Source organism: Leuciscus leuciscus (assembly GCF_965113295.1).
Source record: "Leuciscus leuciscus genome assembly, chromosome: 12".
NCBI lineage: Eukaryota > Metazoa > Chordata > Actinopteri > Cypriniformes > Leuciscidae > Leuciscus > Leuciscus leuciscus.
Window position 1 is genome coordinate 6,158,462 of NC_138736.1, and position 26,757 is coordinate 6,185,218.

At 45.1% G+C, this 26,757-nt stretch overlaps 1 protein-coding gene and 2 long non-coding RNA genes across 3 annotated transcripts in view; 1 reads left to right on the top strand and 2 right to left on the bottom strand.

Annotated features, from left to right (window-relative positions):
- The first annotated feature begins 343 nt into the window (after window positions 1–343).
- Window positions 344–26,757, top strand: part of clxn (calaxin) — a 49,953-nt gene continuing 23,539 nt past the window's right edge. The window contains exons 1-2 of the mRNA XM_082187130.1: window positions 344–402; window positions 1,259–1,414. Of these exons, the coding sequence (XP_082043256.1) occupies window positions 1,405–1,414 (10 nt within the window). The 5' untranslated portion in view covers window positions 344–402; window positions 1,259–1,404. The remainder of the gene's footprint in view (window positions 403–1,258; window positions 1,415–26,757) is intronic.
- LOC309511800 lies at window positions 698–1,144 on the bottom strand. The gene is made up of 3 exons (XR_014210765.1): window positions 997–1,144; window positions 852–904; window positions 698–759 (listed from the first exon to the last, which is right to left on the bottom strand). It is a non-coding gene; the product is annotated as an uncharacterized lncRNA (long non-coding RNA).
- On the bottom strand, window positions 1,982–2,403 carry LOC309510780. The gene is made up of 2 exons (XR_014210434.1): window positions 2,205–2,403; window positions 1,982–2,138 (listed from the first exon to the last, which is right to left on the bottom strand). It is a non-coding gene; the product is annotated as an uncharacterized lncRNA (long non-coding RNA).

Below are 26,757 nucleotides of genomic sequence, written 5' to 3' on the forward strand. Positions count from 1 at the left end.
GTCTATGTGGTGTTTTAATATGCTTTAAGACAAACCTGTAAATTATGACAGAATTTTCATTTTTGGGTGAACTATTCATAATACGACACATTTGACATTTTCCAAAACTTTAAGCGACTTCATTATAAGAGCAAGTTCGTAACAAAAAAGGTGATTTAGCCAATCGACATTTATGAATAAAGAATTTACGCTTCAAGATAATGAAGTTGTCTCGATGTTTATGATATGCGATCCTCACGTGTCACCCGTCATCGCTACATTGCTCCGCCTGCGTTTCTATAGCAACATATAACAAAACACTTGTAAGGTGAGAATCGAACTAACGTTAGCAGAAAATGTCGGCAATGAACAGAAAAATGATTCAAAACCTCGCTGAAACTTTATGAAAGGAAGTCAAACATTGTAAGTATTTATTAACGAATGTTTTTTTCTTCTTATATGCCAGTTAATATTATTCTTTATAATATAATTCTAATAAAAATAAAAAATAAAAATTGCTACCAGCTGTTCATCACCCGTATATGTCCTGTTTTATAAAGTTATTATCCAGGCAACCTGTAACCCGTGTTTTTCCAACTCGTAACTGGGAGTAACGTTACATCGTTCCAGGCAACCTGTTACCCGTGTTTTTCCAACCTTATACCCGTGAAAGTGTCCTGATATTTGTGATATATGTCCTGTTTTATAAAGTTATTATCCAGGCAACCTGTAACCCGTGTTTTTCCAACTCGTAACTGGGAGTACATCGTTCCAGGCAACCTGTAACCCGTGTTTTTCCAACCTTATACCCGTGAAAGTGTCCTGATATATGTGATATATGTCCTGTTTTATAAAGTTATTATCCAGGCAACCTGTAACCCGTGTTTTTCCAACTCGTAACTGGGAGTACATCGTTCCAGGCAACCTGTAACCCGTGTTTTTCCAACCTTATACCCGTGAAAGTGTCCTGATATATGTGATATATGTCCTGTTTTATAAAGTTATTATCCAGGCAACCTGTAACCCGTGTTTTTCCAACTCGTAACTGGGAGTACATCGTTCCAGGCAACCTGTAACCCGTGTTTTTCCAACCTTATACCCGTGAAAGTGCACTGGAACGGCAGTCAAACCCGTGACTTCCCACCCGTGAACTCGTGCTAGATCGATGTACTCCCAGTTACGAGTTGGAAAAACAAGGGTTACAGGTTGCCTGGAACGCGGTATTACTTACAATAAACACTGTGTTTAGTGACTTGACAGTATTGTGATTGTGTTGTAGTTAGTATAGCAGAGGTGGGGTGTCTGATAAGGCTTTTCACCGGACTGGTGGGAGAGCAGGCAGAGAGAAGAGCGGCTCAGGGACTCGACAGGGTCCAGTTCAGAAATATCCTGCACAACACATTCGGGCTGACTGAAGATGTGATCATGGATAGAGGTAACGTTACGTGTTTGGATGAGGACGATTGTAGACCGTAGTCTGGTCTGCATCATACTGTATATTATATTATACGTTGGTGTGTGCAGGGGTGTAGCACCAAATGTTGGGCCCCAGTCACAGAACCAAGAGGTGGGCCCCTCACAACACCAATATATATCAATATATCTTTGTGGGGCCCCCCCTTCGCCAAGGGCCCCTGTTACTCAGTTCCACTATTACCCCCTGTCTGACGCCCCTGGGTGTGTGAGAGTATTAATAATATATAAAAAATGCATGTAGAGTAAGTTACTGGTCAAAAGTTTGGAAACATTATTATGTTTATGTATTTGAAAGAAGTCTCTTATGCTCATCAAGCCTGCATTTATTTGATGAAAAATACAGAACATTTTTGTAAACAATATATCCTACACTACCGTTCAAAAGTTTGGGGTCAGTAATATTTGTTCTTGCTTTTTTTGAGAAGACTTTTTCGGCGCAGTAAAAAGTCACGCCTGATCCTCTTCCTCTCACTTCTGTCAATAGTGGGAAGAGGATCAGGGGTGACTTTTTACTGCGCCGAGTCGAACTACTTCCAAAAGTGCTATTCCGCCATACATTATAGTTATCCTTTTTAACCCGCTTAGAAAAGCGCCACGTTTTATTTTGTGTCACCATACTTGATCGTATAACTACTCGTGTAACTGTTTTTAAATAGGGAAAACGTTGATGTGTTTGGTCACTTCTAAATTCATTGCTGTCAGATACCATTGAATATACTGGGCTAAGCTAAGTACTATCAGAGTGTCACCGCGCGTCAGAGCGATTGAGTGCACGCACTGAGATGAGAGAGGTATGTATCAACTCGTCTTAGTTAAGGGAATAACATAGTTTAATATGAAAAAACGGTGGAGTATCCCTTTAATGATATGATTACAGACTATAATCTACAGTGCTGGTCAGAATTATTTGCCCCCTTGGTAAATATGATCAAAGATTGCTGTAAAAAAAAAAAATCTGCATTGTTAATCCTTTTGATATTTTATAAAAAAAAAAATATATAATAATCTAACCTTTCATTGAAGTAAAATGATTGAAAGTGAGGGGGAAATCACATTATGAAATGTTTTTTTTACAAAACACATTGGGAACAATTAAGTGCCCCCTTTTATTAAATATTTTTTGCAACCTCCTTTTTCCAAGATAACAGCTCTAAATCTTCTCCTATAATGCCTGATGAGTTTGGAGAACACCTGACAAAAGATCAGAGACCATTCCTCCATACAGCATCTCTCCAGATCCTTCAAATTCCCAGATCCATGTTGGCGCTTCTTCTCTTCAGTTCAGCCTCATTTTCTATAGGGTTCAGGTCTGGGGACTGGGATGGCCATTGCAGATGCTTGGTTTTGTGCTCAGTGACCCATTTTTTTCATTTTATTTTTGGATCACTGTCCTGTTGGAAGATCCAAACATGGCCCATTATAAGATTTCTAGCACAGGCTGTCAGGTTTTGATTTTTTTATCTGTTCGTATTTGATCAAATCCATGATGCCATGTATCTGAACAAGATGTCCAGGACCTCTGGCAGAAAATTAGAGATAATTAAAGATACAGCAGAGTATTTAATTTTACACATGGGGTACTTTTTATACCTGTGTGCACCAAACCCCTCTTAAGTGTTTGCTGCCAGAAAAGCTAATTTCTTTGTTTCATCTGACCATTGAACCCGTCCCGTTTGAAGTTCCAGTAGTGTCAGTTACTTTTCAAACTTTCTATAGACAGATGAAACAAACAAAAAAAGAGCTTTTTGGCAGCAAACACTTAATATGGGTTTGATTCATAAAGGGATAAAAAAGTACCCCATGTGTAAAATGATGTACCCCCATGTGTAAAATGATGTGGGCCTAATTTTCTGCCAGAGGTCCTGGACATCTTGTTCAGATACATGGCATCATGGATTCAATCAAATACCAACAGATAAAAAATCAAAACCTGACAGCCTGTGCTAGAAGTCTTATAATGGGCCATGTTTGGATCTTCCAACAGGACAGTGATCCAAAAACAAACATCAAAATAAAATAAAAAATGGGTCACTGAGCACAAAACCAAGCATCTGCAATGGCCATCCCAGTCCCCAGACCTGAACCCTATAGAAAATGAGTGGGTTGAACTGAAGAGAAGAAGCGCCAACATGGATCTGGGAATCTGAAGGATCTGGAGAGATTCTGTATCGATGAATGGTCTCTGATTTCTTGTCAGGTGTTCTCCAAACTCATCAGACATTATAGGAGAAGACTCAGAGCTGTTATCTTGGAAAAAGGAGGTTGCAACAAGTATTTAATAAAAGGGGGCAAATAACTGTTCCCAATGTGTTTTGGAGAAAAACATGTATTTCAAAATGTGACTTCCCCCCCACTTTCAATTATTTTACTTCAAAAAAAGGTTATATTTTTGCATAAAAAAAAAAAAATATATATATATATATATATATATATATCATAAGGATAAACAATGCAGATTTATTTTTTACAGCCATCTTTGATCATATTTACCAAGGGGGCAAATAATTCTGACCAGCACTGTAGATGTGCTGTGTTTGACAGAAACCTGGCTAAAACCAAACGATTACATTACTTTAAATGAGACCACCCCGCAAGATTACTGGTATAAACATGAACCTCGTCTGAAAGGCAAAGGGGGAGGTGTTGCTGTAATTTATAGTAATATTTTTAGAATTACTAAGAAGTCTAGTTTCAAATATAATTATTTTGAAGTGTTGGTGCTTAATATAGCAATATATATTGTACATGATAAATCACGTTTGAGATTTGTGCTGGCTATTGTATACAGGCCACCAGGGCACCCTACAGACTTTATCAAAGAATTTGCTGAATTTCTATCAGAGTTAGTACTGGTTGCAGATAAAGTCATAATTGTTGGTGATTTTAATATACATGTAGATAACGAAAAAGATGCATTGGGACTGGCATTTAAAGACATTCTTAACTCTATTGGAGTTAGACAACATGTGTCAGTGCTGGTCAGAATTATTTGCCCCCTTGGTAAATATGCAAAGATTGCTGTAAAAAAAAATCTGCATTGTTAATCCTTTTGATATTTTATAAAAAATAAAAAAATAAAAAAATCTAACCTTTCATTGAAGTAAAATGATTGAAAGTGGGGGGGAAAATCACATTAAGAAATAAATGTTTTTCTCTAAAACACATTGGGAAAAATTAAGTGCCCCCTTTTATTAAATATTTTTTGCAACCTCCTTTTTCCAAGATAACAGCTCTAAATCTTCTCCTATAATGCCTGATGAGTTTGGAGAACACCTGACAAAAGATCAGAGACCATTCCTCCATACAGAATCTCTCCAGATCCTTCAGATTCCCAGATCCATGTTGGCGCTTCTTCTCTTCAGTTCAGCCTACTCATTTTCTATAGGGGTTCAGGTCTGGGGACTGGGATGGCCATTGCAGATGCTTGGTTTTGTGCTCAGTGACCCATTTTATTTTAAATTTTTTTTTGGATCACTGTCCTGTTGGAAGATCCAAACATGGCCCATTATAAGATTTCTAGCACAGGCTGTCAGGTTTAGATTTTTTATCTGTTGGTATTTGATCAAATCCATGATGCCATGTATCTGAACAAGATGTCCAGGACCTCTGGCAGAAAATTAGGCCCACAGCATTAAAGATACAGCAGAGTATTTCATTTTACACATGGGGTACTTTTTTATCCCTGTATGAATCAAACCCCTCTTAAGTGTTTGCTGCCAAAAAGCTCTTTTTTTTGTTTGTTTCATCTGTCCATAGAATGTTTGAAAAGTAACTGACACTACTGGAACTTCAAACGGGACGGGTTCTATGGTCAGATAAAAAAAAAAAAAAAAAGAGCTTTTTGGCAGCAAACACTTAACATGGGTTTGCTTCATACAGGGATAAAAAGTATCCCATGTATAAAATGAAATACTCTGCTGTATCTTTAATGATGTGGGCCTAATTTTCTGCCAGAGGTCCTGGACATCTTGTTCAGATACATGGCATCATGGATTCGATCAAATACCATCAGATAAAAAATCAAACCTGACAGCCTGTGCTAGAAATCTTATAACGGGCCATGTTTGGATCTTCCAACAGGACAGTGATCCAAAAACTAACATAAAAATAAATAAATAAATAAAATGGGTCACTGAACACAAAACCAAGCATCTGCAATGGCCATCCCAGTCCCCAGACCTGAACCCTATAGAAAATGAGTGGGCTGAACTGAAGAGAAGAAGCGCCAACATGGATCTGGGAATCTGAAGGATCTGGAGAGATTCTGTATCGATGAATGGTCTCTGATTTCTTGTCAGGTGTTCTCCAAACTCATCAGACATTATAGGAGAAGACTCAGAGCTGTTATCTTGGAAAAAGGTTGCAACAAGTATTTAAAGGAGCTGTATGTAAGAAATGTATTTCAATTAATCATAAAATGGTCCTGATATGTCACTAGACATTAAGAAATCATGTTCATTTCAAATACTTATATCACTGACAACAGTAGTCCGGCCAGGATATTGTCATTTAAAAAGTGGAGTTGCAGCCCTCAACTGATGTTGATGTTGTCATCTTGTGTTTTGGCCTGAAGCACCACCCTCCACCTATCTACCAATCACGAAGTCAGTAGTGTTTTCGGCACCGGGGTTGCCAGCTCTGCTCTAGTTACCACAGCTACGTAGCAGCCTACGTTCGTGCTGGATCCTGCAGCCTATCTGGCAACCTTGAGTCAGGGGGGAGGGGGAGGGGATACACCGCTCTACAGTAATTTGAAAGTGATTGCAGTACCAGTTTTGGCCACAATCTTACATACGGCTCCTTTAATAAAAGGGGGCAAATAATTGTTCCCAATGTGTTTTGGAGAAAAAACAGTTATTTCAAAATGTTTATTTCATGTATTTCACACACACACACACACACACACACACACACACACACACACACACACACACACACACACACACACACACACACACACACACACACACACACACACTTTCAATTATTTAACTTTAAAAAAAGGTTATATTTTTGCATAAATTTTGCATAAAAAAAAAATATATATATAAGGATAAACAATGCAGATTTATTTTTTACAGCCATCTTTGATCATATTTACCAAGGGGGCAAATAATTCTGACCAGCACTGTAGATGTGCTGTGTTTGACCAGAGACAATTTATATAAGAGACATGCCACTTCCTTAATCCTCAATACAACTATATAAGGTAAACCCGTAACGGCAAAGATGGCGGTTGTATGCACATGTCCCGCCCCTCCCGCTGGAAAGCCAATCATCTGCTTTTAAAAGTCAAGCCAGGAAACATTTAAGCCTATCGTCTGGTTCCACTGACGCATGCGCACAGTTGAGGTTTTGCGACAGCAGAGAGAGAGAGAGCCCCGGTCGCGCGCGCGCACTCTCTCTCTCTCTCTCTCTCTCTCTCTCTCTCTCTCTCTCTCTCTCTCTCCTCTCTCTCTCTCTCTCTCTCTCTCTCTCTCTCTCTCTCTCCTCTCTCTCTCTCTCTCTCTCTCTCTCTCTCTTCGGAGCCAGACGAAAGTGGAAATAAGACTTCACCGTCTCCAAATTAAGCGCTGTCTTGCTCTCTCTCCCGCACGCATATTAATCAAAATAAAACGACAATATGGTAAAAGGTCGGAAGACCAAAGTTTCATGTGGAGCATTCGGAGATTTTTTTTTTCCTGAATTACCGCTGGGTGTGAATTGTGCTAAAATACGTTGCCTTATCTTCTCTGAAATGCGTTCCGCACATTCAGTTGACATAAAATTACTCTCTAAATAAACGAAAAAACCTATCCAGTGATGTAATGTTTTCTGTGTTGACACTAACCTTGTGGGATGTCCATGTCCTAACTGCTGGGATAATCACACAACCGTATGACACGTCCAATTCGCGAACTAATGACTCCTTTGAACCGATTCATGTTAATAAATAGTTAAAACAACTGATCTATACAATACATTGTTATTACTGATAAAGTGCAAACCTGCCTATATTTAAATAATGGAGAGCAATATTGACATTGATTATTGCACAACACCGGCATTCTGGATAGAGACGTAAATGAAGTTGGTGTCGTGAACCCTTGCGCATGCGTAGTAAAGTATAACCTGTGGGGAAAAAGGCATTTTAAACCTTATTTTGGGGCAAAGTCATCAAACTTTTTCAGCGATTTTTATCACATTTTACTGCTGTTTCTATATGCAGTTTTTATGTCCCGGTGACCAGTGAAAGTGCAGTTCTGACTCTGCCCATTCATTTAGATAGGAGCCTGGTCTTGTTAGTCCGAAATAGCTGCCCGGAGGCGTTGCCAAGATGGCGGCCGAGTGGCACGACTTGCCTAAAAGGACTTTGGTTTGACAGAAACCTGGCTAAAACCAAACGATTACATTACTTTAAATGAGACCACCCCGCAAGATTACTGTTATAAACATGAACCTCGTCTGAAAGGCAAAGGGGGAGGTGTTGCTGTAATTTATAGTAATATTTTTAGAATTACTAAGAAGTCTAGTTTCAAATATAATTCTTTTGAAGTGTTGGTGCTTAATATAGCAATATATAGTGTAAATGATAAATCACGTTTGAGATTTGTGCTGGAGAATACAGGCCACCAGGGCACCATATAGACTTTATCAAAGAATTTGCTGACTTTCTATCAGAGTTAGTACTGGTTGCAGATAAAGACATAATTGTTGGTGATTTTAATATACATGTAGATAACGAAAAAGATGCATTGGGACTGGCATTTAAAGACATTCTTAACTCTATTGGAGTTAGACAACATGTGTCAGGACTTACTCATTGTCGTAATCATACTCTAGATCTAATATTATCACACATTCTGCAGCAGAGCGATGACATCTCAGATCATTATGTAGTCTCGTGTAAACGTGTAAATCGGTACGGTACGCTTGGAACCTCAACAGAGGTGGTACCATTTAAAGCGAGCCATACCGTACCGTACCATGCAGTGGAAATGCATCATAAGTGAGCCGTACCGAACCGAGCCGTACCATACCATGCATTGGAAAAGCGCCAAAGCGTGCCGTACCGAACCGAGCCGTACCGTACCATGCAGTGGTACCACCTCTGTTGAGGTTCCAAGCGTACCGTACCGATACTAAAATGTGACATGAAAACACTGCAGATCACTGATTGGTCAGACAGAATCATCACTACCAGCGTCATTGTATTTACGACACGAGACACTAAACCCGCTATCTAGATTTAAATAGCCAGTAGACAACAGCCAACACTGTAGCGCCTGTTTTAAAAGTATTTGCTTAAAAAAAAGAAATGGCTGAATCGTGGTCAGTGGACGAGGTGCAGACGTTCCTCTCGTTGGTTGCCGAGGAGTGGATGGGGAAACACGGAATGAAAAATTCGCATTTAATATGATGATGTCATGGCAGTAGAGACGGCAACTATAACGATCAGTCCCACCCACTTTGAAGCGGTACTAATTGCAGTTGAAAAGCAACCGAGCTAAAACGAACCGAACCGTGCCGTACCGAGTCGAGTCGTACCACGCAGTGGAAAAGCGAAGCGAGCCGAACCGAGCCGTACCATGCAGTGGAAAAGCGCCATATGTTAGACCCTATACCGACTAAGCTACTGAAAGAGATGCTTCCAGAGGTCATAGATCCTCTTCTTAATATCATTAATTCATTTTTGTCATTAGGATACGTACCAAAAACTTTTAAGCTGGCTATGATTAAACCGCTTGTTAAAAAAACGCAACTTGATCGTACAGAATTAGTCAATTACAGGCCGATCTCGAATCTACCTTTTCTGTCAAAGATACTAGAAAAGGCGGTATCCTCATAACTATGTTCCTTTTTAGAAAGAAATGATATCTGCGAGGATTTCCAGTCAGGATTTAGACTGTACCATAGTACTGAGACTGCTCTCATTAGAGTTACAAATGATTTGCTCTTATCATCCGATCGTGGTTGTATCTCTCTATTAGTGTTACTCGATCTTAGTGCTTAGTGCTGCATTTGATACTATTGACCACAACATTCTTTTAAATAGACTCGAAAATTATGCATTAACATGGTTTAAGTCATACTTATCTGACCGTTATCAGTTTGTAGCAGTAAATGAAGAGATTTCTCACCGATCACAAGTTCAGTATGGCGTACCCATAAGGCTCAGTACTAGAACCGTTGTTTTTTTGACTCTGTACATGCTACCCCTGGGAAGCATGGAATTAGTTTTCACTGTTATGCTGATGGTATTCAGCTCTATATTTCTTCACGCCCTGATGAAACTTACCAATTCACAAAATTAATAGAATGCATAGGTGATATAAAAAATTGGATGACTAGTAATTTCCTACTACTTAATTCTGAAAAAACAGAGATTCTAATTATTGGACAAAAAACTTCCTCACGTAATAACCTAGAATACTGTCTAACACTTGATGGCTGCTCTGTCAAGTCTTCGTCGTTGGTTAGGAACCTGGGTGTGCTCTTTGATACCAATCTTTCATTTGAAAGTCACGTGTCTAGTATCTGTAAAACCGCATTTTTCCATCTTAAAGATATATCTAAATTACTTCATATGCTCTCATTGACAAATGCGGAACAATTAGTCCATGCGTTCATGACATCAAGGCTAGATTATTGTAATGCTATTATGGGTGGTTGCCCTGCATGCTTAATAAACAAATTATAGCTGGTCCAAAACTAGACATGTGCCGGTATTCGGTAATGCGATAAATCGCGGTAATGAATAAGCACGATATTGTTATCGCGGACACTTCAAAATACAGTGAAAAATAATAGATCAGAATTTATATTTATAGAACGCGCATTAGCTTATTTTCCATCAACCGCTTAAAGAAACACTGCGTATATGCTGCGCTAAACACGTGCGCACTCTGATGTAATCAAACATGTAGAAGCACTGTGTGCATGCGGCGCAGTGCGCACTCTAGTGTAATGAATCCTCACATTGAGAAGAAGCATGGCGGAAGGAGGAACGCTGCCGACGATTTATCCCCCTTCTAAAAGCAGGGCTGTCAACTCTACGCATTCAGTGTGAGACTCAGGCAATCGACACTTTTCACGCTCTCGCGCCACACATCCATTTTCTCACGCAGAGAAAAATCGCGGAGCAAAGAGGACACTGACACCGACAGACTAGACAGAGCAGGTTACTTATGATATGAAAATAATTCTCAGCTCTCAGGTTCTGTCCATTTTATTACGAAATTCAGACAATAAATACCGTTTTGGTGCTTGTAAATGTGACGTGACCGATCGCTGTAGCGCCTCAGTTCAAGTAAACCGATCATCTGTTAGTTTTTATTTAAAGATACAGTACAACTTACCGAAAGGTTTTTATGCCTCATACATAATATCGATCAATCAGTGTTTTTCAACCACGGAAAGAGGTCAATAAAGCTGCAGGTGAACAATTATGTCACAGAACGTTACATTTACCTCAGGAAAGCCATTTAATGACCAGCACGTTTGTTGACTAGAAAAAAAAAAAAGCTATAGAGGAGTATTTTGCTAAATATGTGCACTATATTACATTTGTATTATATTTTTACTTGTGTCATAATTCTTATTATAATGAAAACCATCCATCCGTTTCTCTTGAGCAATTAAAATATTGTGATAATACCGTATACCGTGATACAAGCTCAATCAATTAATCGCAGCATGAAAATTTTATACCGGCACATGCCTATCCAAAACACAGCAGCTAGAGTTCTTACTAGAACTAGGAAGTATGACCATATTAGCCCAGTTCTGTCAACACTGCCGTGGCTCCCTATTAAACATCGGATACATTTTTAAATATTGCTGATCACTTACAAAGCACTAAATGGTTTAGCGCCGCAGTACTTGAGTGAGCTCTTAACGCATTATAGTCCTTCACGTCTATTGCGATCTCAAAATTCCGTCCAGTTGATAATACCTAGAATATCAAAATCAACTGCTGGCGGTAGATCCTTTTCCTATTTAGCACCAAAACTTTGGAACGGTCTTCCTAACATTGTCCGGGAAGCAGACACACTCTGTCAGTTCAAAGATAGACTAAAAACACATATCTTTGACCTAGCATACACATAACACATTATAGACTTTTATAATTCAATGTTAGGCTGCATAGACTAGGTCAGCCAGAACCGGGAACACTTCCCATAAATCCTGATGTACTTGTTACATCATAAGAAGAACTACTGCACATGAGTCCTCTTCAGCGCTGGCTGAAACCCCGTGTACCAGCTCACGCATGGCGATCTGGCCACTTACTAATCAGAGCGAGTCACGGCTGCATCAAAGCCCTGACTCCCTGGAAAGCAGCCGACTGGTGTCAGTCTGGCATGAGTATGGGTGTGGTTTCAAAGAGAAAAGAATGATCTCGCCAGACGCCTCCAAGGTTGGGGGGCCCTTTATGAGGGCAGGCCCATCTCTGGCCTATGGTCAAGTCTGGAGATGCGCCTACATATAAACTGTCAAGAGAAGAGAGTGGTCGCTCTATCACTGAAAGCTTTTCTCCCATATCTAATTATGGGAGAAATAGCTTAAAAGCCTTTGGCCACGCCCATTCTGGCGGGCTCAGACGTGCTAGGGCACGAAGTGTCCAGATTGGTTTGCGCGTCTGAGCCGCCACGCCATAGGCTCGTGCAGTTGCCGCAGCACAGCCAATGACCGCACTCGCCGTTCATCTGTGTATGCTGTGCAGCTGCACTGCGTTTTAAAGATTTGTCTTCAATATTCTCGAGAGAAGGAGTTTTCCCATAGCGTAAGCTAGCCTTACGTAATACGAGAGACCTCTCGAAAGGGAACTCAACACTATCACAATTTACACATTATAATATAATCCTACATCTTATTTGTTACGTAAGTTACATATCTACACGTCTACGTCTACACTGCTACCAACTGAGGAAGATGGGTAACCCCATGACTGCACGCAGGTAGTAGAAATAATGACAAAACCGCAGCTTGATTTATTAGACACACCATTACCAAATCCTGAATTGATTTATTATGTGGACGGATCGTGTCTCCGAAATCCACATACAGGATTGCTTTCAACTGCATATGCCATTTGCACAAAATTTTTGATAGTTGAGACCGAATGTTTACCACAGAATCATTCGGCTCAGGCAGCAGAACTTGCAGCACTCGCACGCGCATGTGAATTTGCCAGAGGTCACTCAGTCACTATATATACCGACTCACGATATGCATTCGGTGTATGTCATGACCATGGACCGGTTTGGAAAAATCTAGGTTTCCTCACTGCTAACGGAAAACCAATGGCACATTCAAAATTGATTGATAAATTACTTGAAAATTTGTTAATGCCAAAAGAAATAGCAATTTGCAAATGTGCTGCACATATGAGAACCGGTGAAGAAGTATCAAAAGGTAATCATTTTGCTGACTCTGTAGCAAAAAACACAGCGTTGACAGGATGCAGAGAGACTGACTTTATAGGTTTTACATCCCTTTCTACTGATAGCACCCAAGTACCACCGTCATTGAGTGAAATTCAGAGACTGCGTACTAACCGAGAATTGAAAATTTGGTCAGAGAGGGGTGAAAAAAAAGAGACTTAACCAGACAATAAAGAATGTTTAAGTATAGTATATGTGTTGTTGTATTCATAAGTGTCTTGTTTTTGATCATGTTACTGTTTCTGTTTGGATTTTCTCCAGAAAGTAATCAGGGCAAAAGTAATCAGCGTGATCAGAAGTAATGAGCATGACACCTGGGTTCACGTGTCGCATTGCAAGCCCCACCAAACCCCAGCAAGTGGAAAGTAGGGGAAAAAAGGGCGTGCTAGTAACGTACCTCCTCTACCAGCGAGGGAAAGACCTTGCTACGGCTCACAAAGAGTCATCAAGGTGAAGATGGAGCGATTCAGACGTCTGTGGGGCCAACGGGACGACCAGTGCACCTGGGAGCGAATGTGGTCTGACAGAATGTTGAAGTATAGTATATTAGGCCGGGAGCCAGGTCCACTCCTCAGGATGTTTTTTGCTCCCTTTTTTTCCACTATTATTTCCTATTATCTTATACCTTGGGCCATCACAAGTTGATAACGACCACCCCCAACTCGGCCCCGTTTGGTCTCAGGGTCCAAAAAACACCCTTTTTGGGAAAAGCTTTTGGCGGAATGATGTAATTGTGTCGGGGCGTGCTAGTAGGGGAAAGGGCGTGCTAGTAGGGGAAAAAAGGGCGTGCTAGTAACGTACCTCCTCTACCAGCGAGGGAAAGACCTTGCTACGGCTCGCAAAGAGTCATCAAGGTGAAGATGGAGCGATTCAGACATCTGTGGGGCCAACGGGACGACCAGCGCACCTGGGAGTGAATGTGGTCTGACAGAATGTTTAACTATAGTATATGTGTTGTTGTATTCCTAAGTGTGTTGCTTTTCAAAAACCCTTTTTGGGAAAAGCTTTTGGCGGAATGATGTAATTGTGTCGGGGCGTGCTAGTAGGGGAAAGGGCGCGCCAGTAGGGGAAAAAAGGGCGTGCTAGTGGGGGGGGGGGGGGGGGGTGATGTAATTGTGTCGGGGCGTGCTAGTAGGGGAAAGGGCGTGCTAGTAGGGGAAAAAAGGGCGTGCTAGTAACGTACCTCCTCTACCAGCGAGGGAAAGACCTTGCTACGGCTCGCAAAGAGTCATCAAGGTGAAGATGGAGCAATTCAGACGTCTGTGGGGCCAACGGGACGACCAGCGCACCTGGGAGCGAATGTGGTCTGACAGAATGTTTAAGTATAGTATATGTGTTGTTGTATTCCTAAGTGTGTTGGTTTTCAAAAACCCTTTTTGGGAAAAGCTTTTGGCGGAATGATGTAATTGTGTCGGGGCGTGCTAGTAGGGGAAAGGGCGCAAGTGAAAGACCTTGCTACGGCTCGCAAAGAGTCATCAAGGTGAAGATGGAGCGATTCAGACGTCTGTGGGGCACACGGGACGACCAGCGCACCTGGGAGCGAATGTGGTCTGACCGAATGTTTAGTATATGTGTTGTTGTATTCCTAAGTGTGTTGCTTTTCAAAAACCCTTTTTGGGAAAAGCTTTTGGCGGAATGATGTAATTGTGTCGGGGCGTGCTAGTAGGGGAAAGGGCATGCCAGTAGGGGAAAAAAGGGCGTGCTAGTAACGTACCTCCTCTACCAGCGAGGGAAAGACCTTGCTACGGCTCGCAAAGAGTCATCAAGGTGAAGATGGAGCGATTCAGACATCTGTGGGGCCAACGGGACGACCAGCGCACCTGGGAGTGAATGTGGTCTGACAGAATGTTTAACTATAGTATATGTGTTGTTGTATTCCTAAGTGTGTTGCTTTTCAAAAACCCTTTTTGGGAAAAGCTTTTGGCGGAATGATGTAATTGTGTTGGGGCGTGCCAGTAGGGGAAAAAAGGGCGTGCTAGTAACGTACCTCCTCTACCAGCGAGGGAAAGACCTTGCTACGGCTCGCAAAGAGTCATCAAGGTGAAGATGGAGCGATTCAGACATCTGTGGGGCCAACGGGACGACCAGCGCACCTGGGAGTGAATGTGGTCTGACAGAATGTTTGACTATAGTATATTTGTTGTTGTATTCCTAAGTGTGTTGCTTTTCAAAAACCCTTTTTGGGAAAAGCTTTTGGCGGAATGATGTAATTGTGTCGGGGCGTGCTAGTAGGGGAAAGGGCGTGCCAGTAGGGGAAAAAAGGGCGTGCTAGTAACGTACCTCCTCTACCAGCGAGGGAAAGACCTTGCAACGGCTCGCAAAGAGTCATCAAGGTGAAGATGGAGCGATTCAGACATCTGTGGGGCCAACGGGACGACCAGCGCACCTGGGAGTGAATGTGGTCTGACAGAATGTTTAACTATAGTATATGTGTTGTTGTATTCCTAAGTGTGTTGGTTTTCAAAAACCCTTTTTGGGAAAAGCTTTTGGCGGAATGATGTAATTGTGTCGGGGCGTGCTAGTAGGGGAAAGGGCGTGCTAGTAGGGGAAAGGGCGTGCTAGTAGGGGAAAAAAGGGCGTGCTAGTAACGTACCTCCTCTACCAGCGAGGGAAAGACCTTGCTACGGCTTGTAAAGAGTCATCAAGGTGAAGATGGAGCAATTCAGACGTCTGTGGGGCCAACGGGACGACCAGCGCACCTGGGAGCGAATGTGGTCTGACAGAATGTTTAGTATATGTGTTGTTGTATTCCTAAGTGTGTTGGTTTTCAAAAACCCTTTTTGGGAAAAGCTTTTGGCGGAATGATGTAATTGTGTCGGGGCGTGCTAGTAGGGGAAAGGGCGTGCCAGTAGGGGAAAAAAGGGCGTGCTAGTAACGTACCTCCTCTACCAGCGAGGGAAAGACCTTGCTACGGCTCGCAAAGAGTCATCAAGGTGAAGATGGAGCGATTCAGACGTCTGTGGGGCCAACGGGACGACCAGCGCACCTGGGAGCGAATGTGGTCTGACCGAATGTTTAGTATATGTGTTGTTGTATTCCTAAGTGTGTTGCTTTTCAAAAACCCTTTTTGGGAAAAGCTTTTGGCGGAATGATGTAATTGTGTCGGGGCGTGCTAGTAGGGGAAAGGGCGTGCCAGTAGGGGAAACAAGGGCGTGCTAGTAACGTACCTCCTCTACCACCGAGGGAAAGACCTTGCTACGGCTCGCAAAGAGTCATCAAGGTGAAGATGGAGCAATTCAGACGTCTGTGGGGCCAACGGGACGACCAGTGCACCTGGGAGCGAATGTGGTCTGACAGAATGTTTAAGTATAGTATATGTGTTGTTGTATTCCTAAGTGTGTTGGTTTTCAAAAACCCTTTTTGGGAAAAGCTTTTGGCGGAATGATGTAATTGTGTCGGGGCGTGCTAGTAGGGGAAAGGGCGCAAGGGAAAGACCTTGCTACGGCTCGCAAAGAGTCATCAAGGTGAAGATGGAGCGATTCAGACGTCTGTGGGGCACACGGGACGACCAGCGCACCTGGGAGCGAATGTGGTCTGACCGAATGTTTAGTATATGTGTTGTTGTATTCCTAAGTGTGTTGCTTTTCAAAAACCCTTTTTGGGAAAAGCTTTTGGCGGAATGATGTAATTGTGTCGGGGCGTGCTAGTAGGGGAAAGGGCGTGCCAGTAGGGGAAAAAAGGGCGTGCTTGGTGGTGGTGGTGGTGGTGGTGGTGGTGGGGTGGGGTGGGGTGGGGTGGGGTGGGGTGGGGGGGGGGGTGATGTAATTGTGTCAGGGCGTGCTAGTAGGGGAAAGGGCGTGCCAGTAGGGGAAAAAAGGGTGTGCTAGTAACGTACCTCCTCTACCAGCGAGGGAAAGACCTTGCTACGGCTCGCAAAGAGTCATCAAGGTGAAGATGGAGCGATTCAGACGTCTGTGGGGCCAACGGGACGACCAGCGCACCTGGGAGCGAATGTGGTCTGACCGAATGTTTAAGTATAGTATATGTGTTGTTGTATTCCTAAGTGTGTTGGTTTTCAAAAACCCTTTTTGGGAAAAGCTTTTGGCGGAATGATGTAATTGTGTCGGGGCGTGCTAGTAGGGGAAAGGGCGCAAGGGAAAGACCTTGCTACGGCTCGCAAAGAGTCATCAAGGTGAAGATGGAGCGATTCAGACGTCTGTGGGGCCAACGGGACGACCAGCGCACCTGGGAGCGAATGTGGTCTGACCGAATGTTTAGTATATGTGTTGTTGTATTCCTAAGTGTGTTGCTTTTCAAAAACCCTTTTTGGGAAAAGCTTTTGGCGGAATGATGTAATTGTGTCGGGGCGTGCTAGTAGGGGAAAGGGCGTGCCAGTAGGGGAAAAAAGGGCGTGCTAGTAACGTACCTCCTCTACCAGCGAGGGAAAGACCTTGCTACGGCTCGCAAAGAGTCATCAAGGTGAAGATGGAGCGATTCAGACATCTGTGGGGCCAACGGGACGACCAGCGCACCTGGGAGTGAATGTGGTCTGACAGAATGTTTAACTATAGTATATGTGTTGTTGTATTCCTAAGTGTGTTGGTTTTCAAAAACCCTTTTTGGGAAAAGCTTTTGGCGGAATGATGTAATTGTGTCGGGGCGTGCTAGTAGGGGAAAGGGCGTGCTAGTAGGGGAAAGGGCGTGCCAGTAGGGGAAAAAAGGGCGTGCTAGTAACGTACCTCCTCTACCAGCGAGGGAAAGACCTTGCTACGGCTTGTAAAGAGTCATCAAGGTGAAGATGGAGCAATTCAGACGTCTGTGGGGCCAACGGGACGACCAGCGCACCTGGGAGCGAATGTGGTCTGACAGAATGTTTAGTATATGTGTTGTTGTATTCCTAAGTGTGTTGGTTTTCAAAAACCCTTTTTGGGAAAAGCTTTTGGCGGAATGATGTAATTGTGTCGGGGCGTGCTAGTAGGGGAAAGGGCGTGCCAGTAGGGGAAAAAAGGGCGTGCTAGTAACGTACCTCCTCTACCAGCGAGGGAAAGACCTTGCTACGGCTCGCAAAGAGTCATCAAGGTGAAGATGGAGCGATTCAGACGTCTGTGGGTCCAACGGGACGACCAGCGCACCTGGGAGCGAATGTGGTCTGACCGAATGTTTAGTATGTGTTGTTGTATTCCTAAGTGTGTTGCTTTTCAAAAAACCTTTTTGGGAAAAGCTTTTGGCGGAATGATGTAATTGTGTCGGGGCGTGCTAGTAGGGGAAAGGGCGTGCCAGTAGGGGAAACAAGGGCGTGCTAGTAACGTACCTCCTCTACCACCGAGGGAAAGACCTTGCTACGGCTCGCAAAGAGTCATCAAGGTGAAGATGGAGCAATTCAGACTTCTGTGGGGCCAACGGGACGACCAGTGCACCTGGGAGCGAATGTGGTCTGACAGAATGTTTAAGTATAGTATATGTGTTGTTGTATTCCTAAGTGTGTTGCTTTTCAAAAACCCTTTTTGGGAAAAGCTTTTGTCGGAATGATGTAATTGTGTCGGGGCGTGCTAGTAGGGGAAAGGGCGTGCCAGTAGGGGAAAAAAGGGCGTGCTTGGTGGTGGTGGTGGTGGTGGTGTTGGTGGTGGGGTGGGGTGGGGTGGGGGGGGTGGGGTGATGTAATTGTGTCAGGGCGTGCTAGTAGGGGAAAGGGCGTGCCAGTAGGGGAAAAAAGGGTGTGCTAGTAACGTACCTCCTCTACCAGCGAGGGAAAGACCTTGCTACGGCTCGCAAAGAGTCATCAAGGTGAAGATGGAGCGATTCAGACGTCTGTGGGGCCAACGGGACGACCAGCGCACCTGGGAGCGAATGTGGTCTGACCGAATGTTTAGTATATGTGTTGTTGTATTCCTAAGTGTGTTGCTTTTCAAAAACCCTTTTTGGGAAAAGCTTTTGGCGGAATGATGTAATTGTGTCGGGGCGTGCTAGTAGGGGAAAGGGCGTGCCAGTAGGGGAAAAAAGGGCGTGCTAGTAACGTACCTCCTCTACCAGCGAGGGAAAGACCTTGCTACGGCTCGCAAAGAGTCATCAAGGTGAAGTTGGAGCGATTCAGACATCTGTGGGGCCAACGGGACGACCAGCGCACCTGGGAGTGAATGTGGTCTGACAGAATGTTTAACTATAGTATATGTGTTGTTGTATTCCTAAGTGTGTTGCTTTTCAAAAACCCTTTTTGGGAAAAGCTTTTGGCGGAATGATGTAATTGTGTTGGGGCGTGCCAGTAGGGGAAAAAAGGGCGTGCTAGTAACGTACCTCCTCTACCAGCGAGGGAAAGACCTTGCTACGGCTCGCAAAGAGTCATCAAGGTGAAGATGGAGCGATTCAGACATCTGTGGGGCCAACGGGACGACCAGCGCACCTGGGAGTGAATGTGGTCTGACAGAATGTTTGACTATAGTATATTTGTTGTTGTATTCCTAAATGTGTTGCTTTTCAAAAACCCTTTTTGGGAAAAGCTTTTGGCGGAATGATGTAATTGTGTCGGGGCGTGCTAGTAGGGGAAAGGGCATGCCAGTAGGGGAAAAAAGGGCGTGCTAGTAACGTACCTCCTCTACCAGCGAGGGAAAGACCTTGCTACGGCTCGCAAAGAGTCATCAAGGTGAAGATGGAGCGATTCAGACGTCTGTGGGTCCAACGGGACGACCAGCGCACCTGGGAGCGAATGTGGTCTGACCGAATGTTTAGTATATGTGTTGTTGTATTCCTAAGTGTATTGCTTTTCAAAAACCCTTTTTGGGAAAAGCTTTTGGCGGAATGATGTAATTGTGTCGGGGCGTGCTAGTAGGGGAAAGGGCGTGCCAGTAGGGGAAACAAGGGCGTGCTAGTAACGTACCTCCTCTACCACCGAGGGAAAGACCTTGCTACGGCTCGCAAAGAGTCATCAAGGTGAAGATGGAGCAATTCAGACGTCTGTGGGGCCAACGGGACGACCAGTGCACCTGGGAGCGAATGTGGTCTGACAGAATGTTTAAGTATAGTATATGTGTTGTTGTATTCCTAAGTGTGTTGCTTTTCAAAAACCCTTTTTGGGAAAAGCTTTTGTCGGAATGATGTAATTGTGTCGGGGCGTGCTAGTAGGGGAAAGGGCGTGCCAGTAGGGGAAAAAAGGGCGTGCTTGGTGGTGGTGGTGGTGGTGGTGGTGGTGGGGTGGGGTGGGGGGGGGGGGGGGTGATGTAATTGTGTCAGGGCGTGCTAGTAGGGGAAAGGGCGTGCCAGTAGGGGAAAAAAGGGCGTGCTAGTAACGTACCTCCTCTACCAGCGAGGGAAAGACCTTGCTACGGCTCGCAAAGAGTCATCAAGGTGAAGATGGAGCGATTCAGACATCTGTGGGGCCAACGGGACGACCAGCGCACCTGGGAGTGAATGTGGTCTGACAGAATGTTTGACTATAGTATATTTGTTGTTGTATTCCTAAGTGTGTTGCTTTTCAAAAATCCTTTTTGGGAAAAGCTTTTGGCGGAATGATGTAATTGTGTCGGGGCGTGCTAGTAGGGGAAAGGGCGTGCCAGTAGGGGAAAAAAGGGCGTGCTAGTAACGTACCTCCTCTACCAGCGAGGGAAAGACCTTGCAACGGCTCGCAAAGAGTCATCAAGGTGAAGATGGAGCGATTCAGACATCTGTGGGGCCAACGGGACGACCAGCGCACCTGGGAGTGAATTTGGTCTGACAGAATGTTTAACTATAGTATATGTGTTGTTGTATTCCTAAGTGTGTTGGTTTTCAAAAACCCTTTTTGGGAAAAGCTTTTGGCGGAATGATGTAATTGTGTCGGGGCGTGCTAGTAGGGGAAAGGGCGTGCCAGTAGGGGAAAAAAGGGCGTGCTAGTAACGTACCTCCTCTACCAGCGAGGGAAAGACCTTGCTACGACTTGTAAAGAGTCATCAAGGTGAAGATGGAGCAATTCAGACGTCTGTGGGGCCAACGGGACGACCAGCGCACCTGGGAGCGAATGTGGTCTGACAGAATGTTTAGTATATGTGTTGTTGTATTCCTAAGTGTGTTGGTTTTCAAAAACCCTTTTTGGGAAAAGCTTTTGGCGGAATGATGTAATTGTGTCGGGGCGTGCTAGTAGGGGAAAGGGCGTGCCAGTAGGGGAAACAAGGGCGTGCTAGTAACGTACCTCCTCTACCACCGAGGGAAAGACCTTGCTACGGCTCGCAAAGAGTCATCAAGGTGAAGATGGAGCAATTCAGACGTCTGTGGGGCCAACGGGACGACCAGTGCACCTGGGAGCGAATGTGGTCTGACAAAATGTTTAAGTATAGTATATGTGTTGTTGTATTCCTAAGTGTGTTGCTTTTCAAAAACCCTTTTTGGGAAAAGCTTTTATCGGAATGATGTAATTGTGTCGGGGCGTGCTAGTAGGGGAAAGGGCGTGCCAGTAGGGGAAAAAAGGGCGTGCTTGGTGGTGGTGGTGGTGGTGGTGGTGGTGGTGGTGGTGGGGTGGGGTGGGGTGGGGGGGGGGGGGGGGTGATGTAATTGTGTCAGGGCGTGCTAGTAGGGGAAAGGGCGTGCCAGTAGGGGAAAAAAGGGCGTGCTAGTAACGTACCTCCTCTACCAGCGAGGGAAAGACCTTGCTACGGCTTGTAAAGAGTCATCAAGGTGAAGATGGAGCAATTCAGACGTCTGTGGGGCCAACGGGACGACCAGCGCACCTGGGAGCGAATGTGGTCTGACAGAATGTTTAGTATATGTGTTGTTGTATTCCTAAGTGTGTTGGTTTTCAAAAACCCTTTTTGGGAAAAGCTTTTGGCGGAATGATGTAATTGTGTCGGGGCGTGCTAGTAGGGGAAAGGGCGTGCCAGTAGGGGAAAAAAGGGCGTGCTAGTAACGTACCTCCTCCACCAGCGAGGGAAAGACCTTGCTACGGCTCGCAAAGAGTCATCAAGGTGAAGATGGAGCGATTCAGACGTCTGTGGGTCCAACGGGACGACCAGCGCACCTGGGAGCGAATGTGGTCTGACCGAATGTTTAGTATGTGTTGTTGTATTCCTAAGTGTGTTGCTTTTCAAAAAACCTTTTTGGGAAAAGCTTTTGGCGGAATGATGTAATTGTGTCGGGGCGTGCTAGTAGGGGAAAGGGCGTGCCAGTAGGGGAAACAAGGGCGTGCTAGTAACGTACCTCCTCTACCACCGAGGGAAAGACCTTGCTACGGCTCGCAAAGAGTCATCAAGGTGAAGATGGAGCAATTCAGACTTCTGTGGGGCCAACGGGACGACCAGTGCACCTGGGAGCGAATGTGGTCTGACAGAATGTTTAAGTATAGTATATGTGTTGTTGTATTCCTAAGTGTGTTGCTTTTCAAAAACCCTTTTTGGGAAAAGCTTTTGTCGGAATGATGTAATTGTGTCGGGGCGTGCTAGTAGGGGAAAGGGCGTGCCAGTAGGGGAAAAAAGGGCGTGCTTGGTGGTGGTGGTGGTGGTGGTGGTGGTGGTGGTGGTGGGGTGGGGTGGGGGGGGGGGGGTGATGTAATTGTGTCAGGGCGTGCTAGTAGGGGAAAGGGCGTGCCAGTAGGGGAAAAAAGGGTGTGCTAGTAACGTACCTCCTCTACCAGCGAGGGAAAGACCTTGCTACGGCTCGCAAAGAGTCATCAAGGTGAAGATGGAGCAATTCAGACGTCTGTGGGTCCAACGGGACGACCAGCGCACCTGGGAGCGAATGTGGTCTGACCGAATGTTTAGTATATGTGTTGTTGTATTCCTAAGTGTGTTGCTTTTCAAAAACCCTTTTTGGGAAAAGCTTTTGGCGGAATGATGTAATTGTGTCGGGGCGTGCTAGTAGGGGAAAGGGCGTGCCAGTAGGGGAAAAAAGGGCGTGCTAGTAACGTACCTCCTCTACCAGCGAGGGAAAGACCTTGCTACGGCTCGTAAAGAGTCATCAAGGTGAAGTTGGAGCGATTCAGACATCTGTGGGGCCAACGGGACGACCAGCGCACCTGGGAGTGAATGTGGTCTGACAGAATGTTTAACCATAGTATATGTGTTGTTGTATTCCTAAGTGTGTTGCTTTTCAAAAACCCTTTTTGGGAAAAGCTTTTGGCGGAATGATGTAATTGTGTTGGGGCGTGCCAGTAGGGGAAAAAAGGGCGTGCTAGTAACGTACCTCCTCTACCAGCGAGGGAAAGACCTTGCTACGGCTCGCAAAGAGTCATCAAGGTGAAGATGGAGCGATTCAGACATCTGTGGGGCCAACGGGACGACCAGCGCACCTGGGAGTGAATGTGGTCTGACAGAATGTTTGACTATAGTATATTTGTTGTTGTATTCCTAAGTGTGTTGCTTTTCAAAAATCCTTTTTGGGAAAAGCTTTTGGCGGAATGATGTAATTGTGTCGGGGCGTGCTAGTAGGGGAAAGGGCGTGCCAGTAGGGGAAAAAAGGGCGTGCTAGTAACGTACCTCCTCTACCAGCGAGGGAAAGACCTTGCAACGGCTCGCAAAGAGTCATCAAGGTGAAGATGGAGCGATTCAGACATCTGTGGGGCCAACGGGACGACCAGCGCACCTGGGAGTGAATTTGGTCTGACAGAATGTTTAACTATAGTATATGTGTTGTTGTATTCCTAAGTGTGTTGGTTTTCAAAAACCCTTTTTGGGAAAAGCTTTTGGCGGAATGATGTAATTGTGTCGGGGCGTGCTAGTAGGGGAAAGGGCGTGCCAGTAGGGGAAAAAAGGGCGTGCTAGTAACGTACCTCCTCTACCAGCGAGGGAAAGACCTTGCTACGGCTCGCAAAGAGTCATCAAGGTGAAGATGGAGCGATTCAGACATCTGTGGGGCCAACGGGACGACCAGCGCACCTGGGAGTGAATGTGGTCTGACCGAATGTTTAGTATATGTGTTGTTGTATTCCTAAGTGGGTTGCTTTTCAAACACCCTTTTTTGGAAAAGCTTTTGGCGGAATGATGTAATTGTGTCGGGGCGTGCTAGTAGGGGAAAGGGCGTGCTAGTAGGGGAAAAAAGGGCGTGCTAGTAACGTACCTCCTCTACCAGCGAGGGAAAGACCTTGCTACGACTTGTAAAGAGTCATCAAGGTGAAGATGGAGCAATTCAGACGTCTGTGGGGCCAACGGGACGACCAGCGCACCTGGGAGCGAATGTGGTCTGACAGAATGTTTAGTATATGTGTTGTTGTATTCCTAAGTGTGTTGGTTTTCAAAAACCCTTTTTGGGAAAAGCTTTTGGCGGAATGATGTAATTGTGTCGGGGCGTGCTAGTAGGGGAAAGGGCGTGCCAGTAGGGGAAAAAAGGGCGTGCTAGTAACGTACCTCCTCTACCAGCGAGGGAAAGACCTTGCTACGGCTCGCAAAGAGTCATCAAGGTGAAGATGGAGCGATTCAGACGTCTGTGGGTCCAACGGGACGACCAGCGCACCTGGGAGCGAATGTGGTCTGACCGAATGTTTAGTATATGTGTTGTTGTATTCCTAAGTGTGTTGCTTTTCAAAAACCCTTTTTGGGAAAAGCTTTTGGCGGAATGATGTAATTGTGTCGGGGCGTGCTAGTAGGGGAAAGGGCGTGCCAGTAGGGGAAACAAGGGCGTGCTAGTAACGTACCTCCTCTACCACCGAGGGAAAGACCTTGCTACGGCTCGCAAAGAGTCATCAAGGTGAAGATGGAGCAATTCAGACGTCTGTGGGGCCAACGGGACGACCAGCGCACCTGGGAGCGAATGTGGTCTGACAGAATGTTTAGTATATGTGTTGTTGTATTCCTAAGTGTGTTGGTTTTCAAAAATCCTTTTTGGGAAAAGCTTTTGGCGGAATGATGTAATTGTGTCGGGGCGTGCTAGTAGGGGAAAGGGCGTGCCAGTAGGGGAAAAAAGGGCGTGCTAGTAACGTACCTCCTCTACCAGCGAGGGAAAGACCTTGCAACGGCTCGCAAAGAGTCATCAAGGTGAAGATGGAGCGATTCAGACATCTGTGGGGCCAACGGGACGACCAGCGCACCTGGGAGTGAATTTGGTCTGACAGAATGTTTAACTATAGTATATGTGTTGTTGTATTCCTAAGTGTGTTGGTTTTCAAAAACCCTTTTTGGGAAAAGCTTTTGGCGGAATGATGTAATTGTGTCGGGGCGTGCTAGTAGGGGAAAGGGCGTGCCAGTAGGGGAAAAAAGGGCGTGCTAGTAACGTACCTCCTCTACCAGCGAGGGAAAGACCTTGCTACGGCTCGCAAAGAGTCATCAAGGTGAAGATGGAGCGATTCAGACATCTGTGGGGCCAACGGGACGACCAGCGCACCTGGGAGTGAATGTGGTCTGACCGAATGTTTAGTATATGTGTTGTTGTATTCCTAAGTGGGTTGCTTTTCAAACACCCTTTTTGGGAAAAGCTTTTGGCGGAATGATGTAATTGTGTCGGGGCGTGCTAGTAGGGGAAAGGGCGTGCTAGTAGGGGAAAAAAGGGCGTGCTAGTAACGTACCTCCTCTACCAGCGAGGGAAAGACCTTGCTACGACTTGTAAAGAGTCATCAAGGTGAAGATGGAGCAATTCAGACGTCTGTGGGGCCAACGGGACGACCAGCGCACCTGGGAGCGAATGTGGTCTGACAGAATGTTTAGTATATGTGTTGTTGTATTCCTAAGTGTGTTGGTTTTCAAAAACCCTTTTTGGGAAAAGCTTTTGGCGGAATGATGTAATTGTGTCGGGGCGTGCTAGTAGGGGAAAGGGCGTGCCAGTAGGGGAAAAAAGGGCGTGCTAGTAACGTACCTCCTCTACCAGCGAGGGAAAGACCTTGCTACGGCTCGCAAAGAGTCATCAAGGTGAAGATGGATTGATTCAGACGTCTGTGGGTCCAACGGGACGACCAGCGCACCTGGGAGCGAATGTGGTCTGACCGAATGTTTAGTATATGTGTTGTTGTATTCCTAAGTGTGTTGCTTTTCAAAAACCCTTTTTGGGAAAAGCTTTTGGCGGAATGATGTAATTGTGTCGGGGCGTGCTAGTAGGGGAAAGGGCGTGCCAGTAGGGGAAACAAGGGCGTGCTAGTAACGTACCTCCTCTACCACCGAGGGAAAGACCTTGCTACGGCTCGCAAAGAGTCATCAAGGTGAAGATGGAGCAATTCAGACGTCTGTGGGGCCAACGGGACGACCAGCGCACCTGGGAGTGAATGTGGTCTGACAGAATGTTTAAGTATAGTATATGTGTTGTTGTATTCCTAAGTGTGTTGCTTTTCAAAAACCCTTTTTGGGAAAAGCTTTTATCGGAATGATGTAATTGTGTCGGGGCGTGCTAGTAGGGGAAAGGGCGTGCCAGTAGGGGAAAAAAGGGCGTGCTTGGTGGTGGTGGTGGTGGTGGTGGTGGTGGGGTGGGGTGGGGGGGGGGGGGGGGGTGATGTAATTGTGTCAGGGCGTGCTAGTAGGGGAAAGGGCGTGCCAGTAGGGGAAAAAAGGGCGTGCTAGTAACGTACCTCCTCTACCAGCGAGGGAAAGACCTTGCTACGGCTCGCAAAGAGTCATCAAGGTGAAGATGGAGCGATTCAGACGTCTGTGGGGCCAACGGGACGACCAGCGCACCTGGGAGCGAATGTGGTCTGACAGAATGTTTAAAGGGTAACTAAACCCCTGTTCAGAGCCTGACTCCACCCACTGGCAATATTTGAAAAATGCTGGAAAAGTAGGCAGAGCCCACTGGAGAGGGGGCGTGCATCTGAGACGCATCTCTCTGTAGGCAAGGGCGTGGTTAGCTGGTTCCCTCTGACGTCACAGGCCACCACAACTTCCAATAGGAAAATTCAACTGCAGTAGCCACTGTTCAACCTGAAGAGGGCAGCACTCAGACGTTTTTACACCATATATTGTAGAATTAAAACACTTTAAACCCAAATGTCAAAAAAATTACTTGAATCAATGAACAGCATTAATAAAGCCCCAGTCTTACAGATCATTAACAAAAAAAAGTT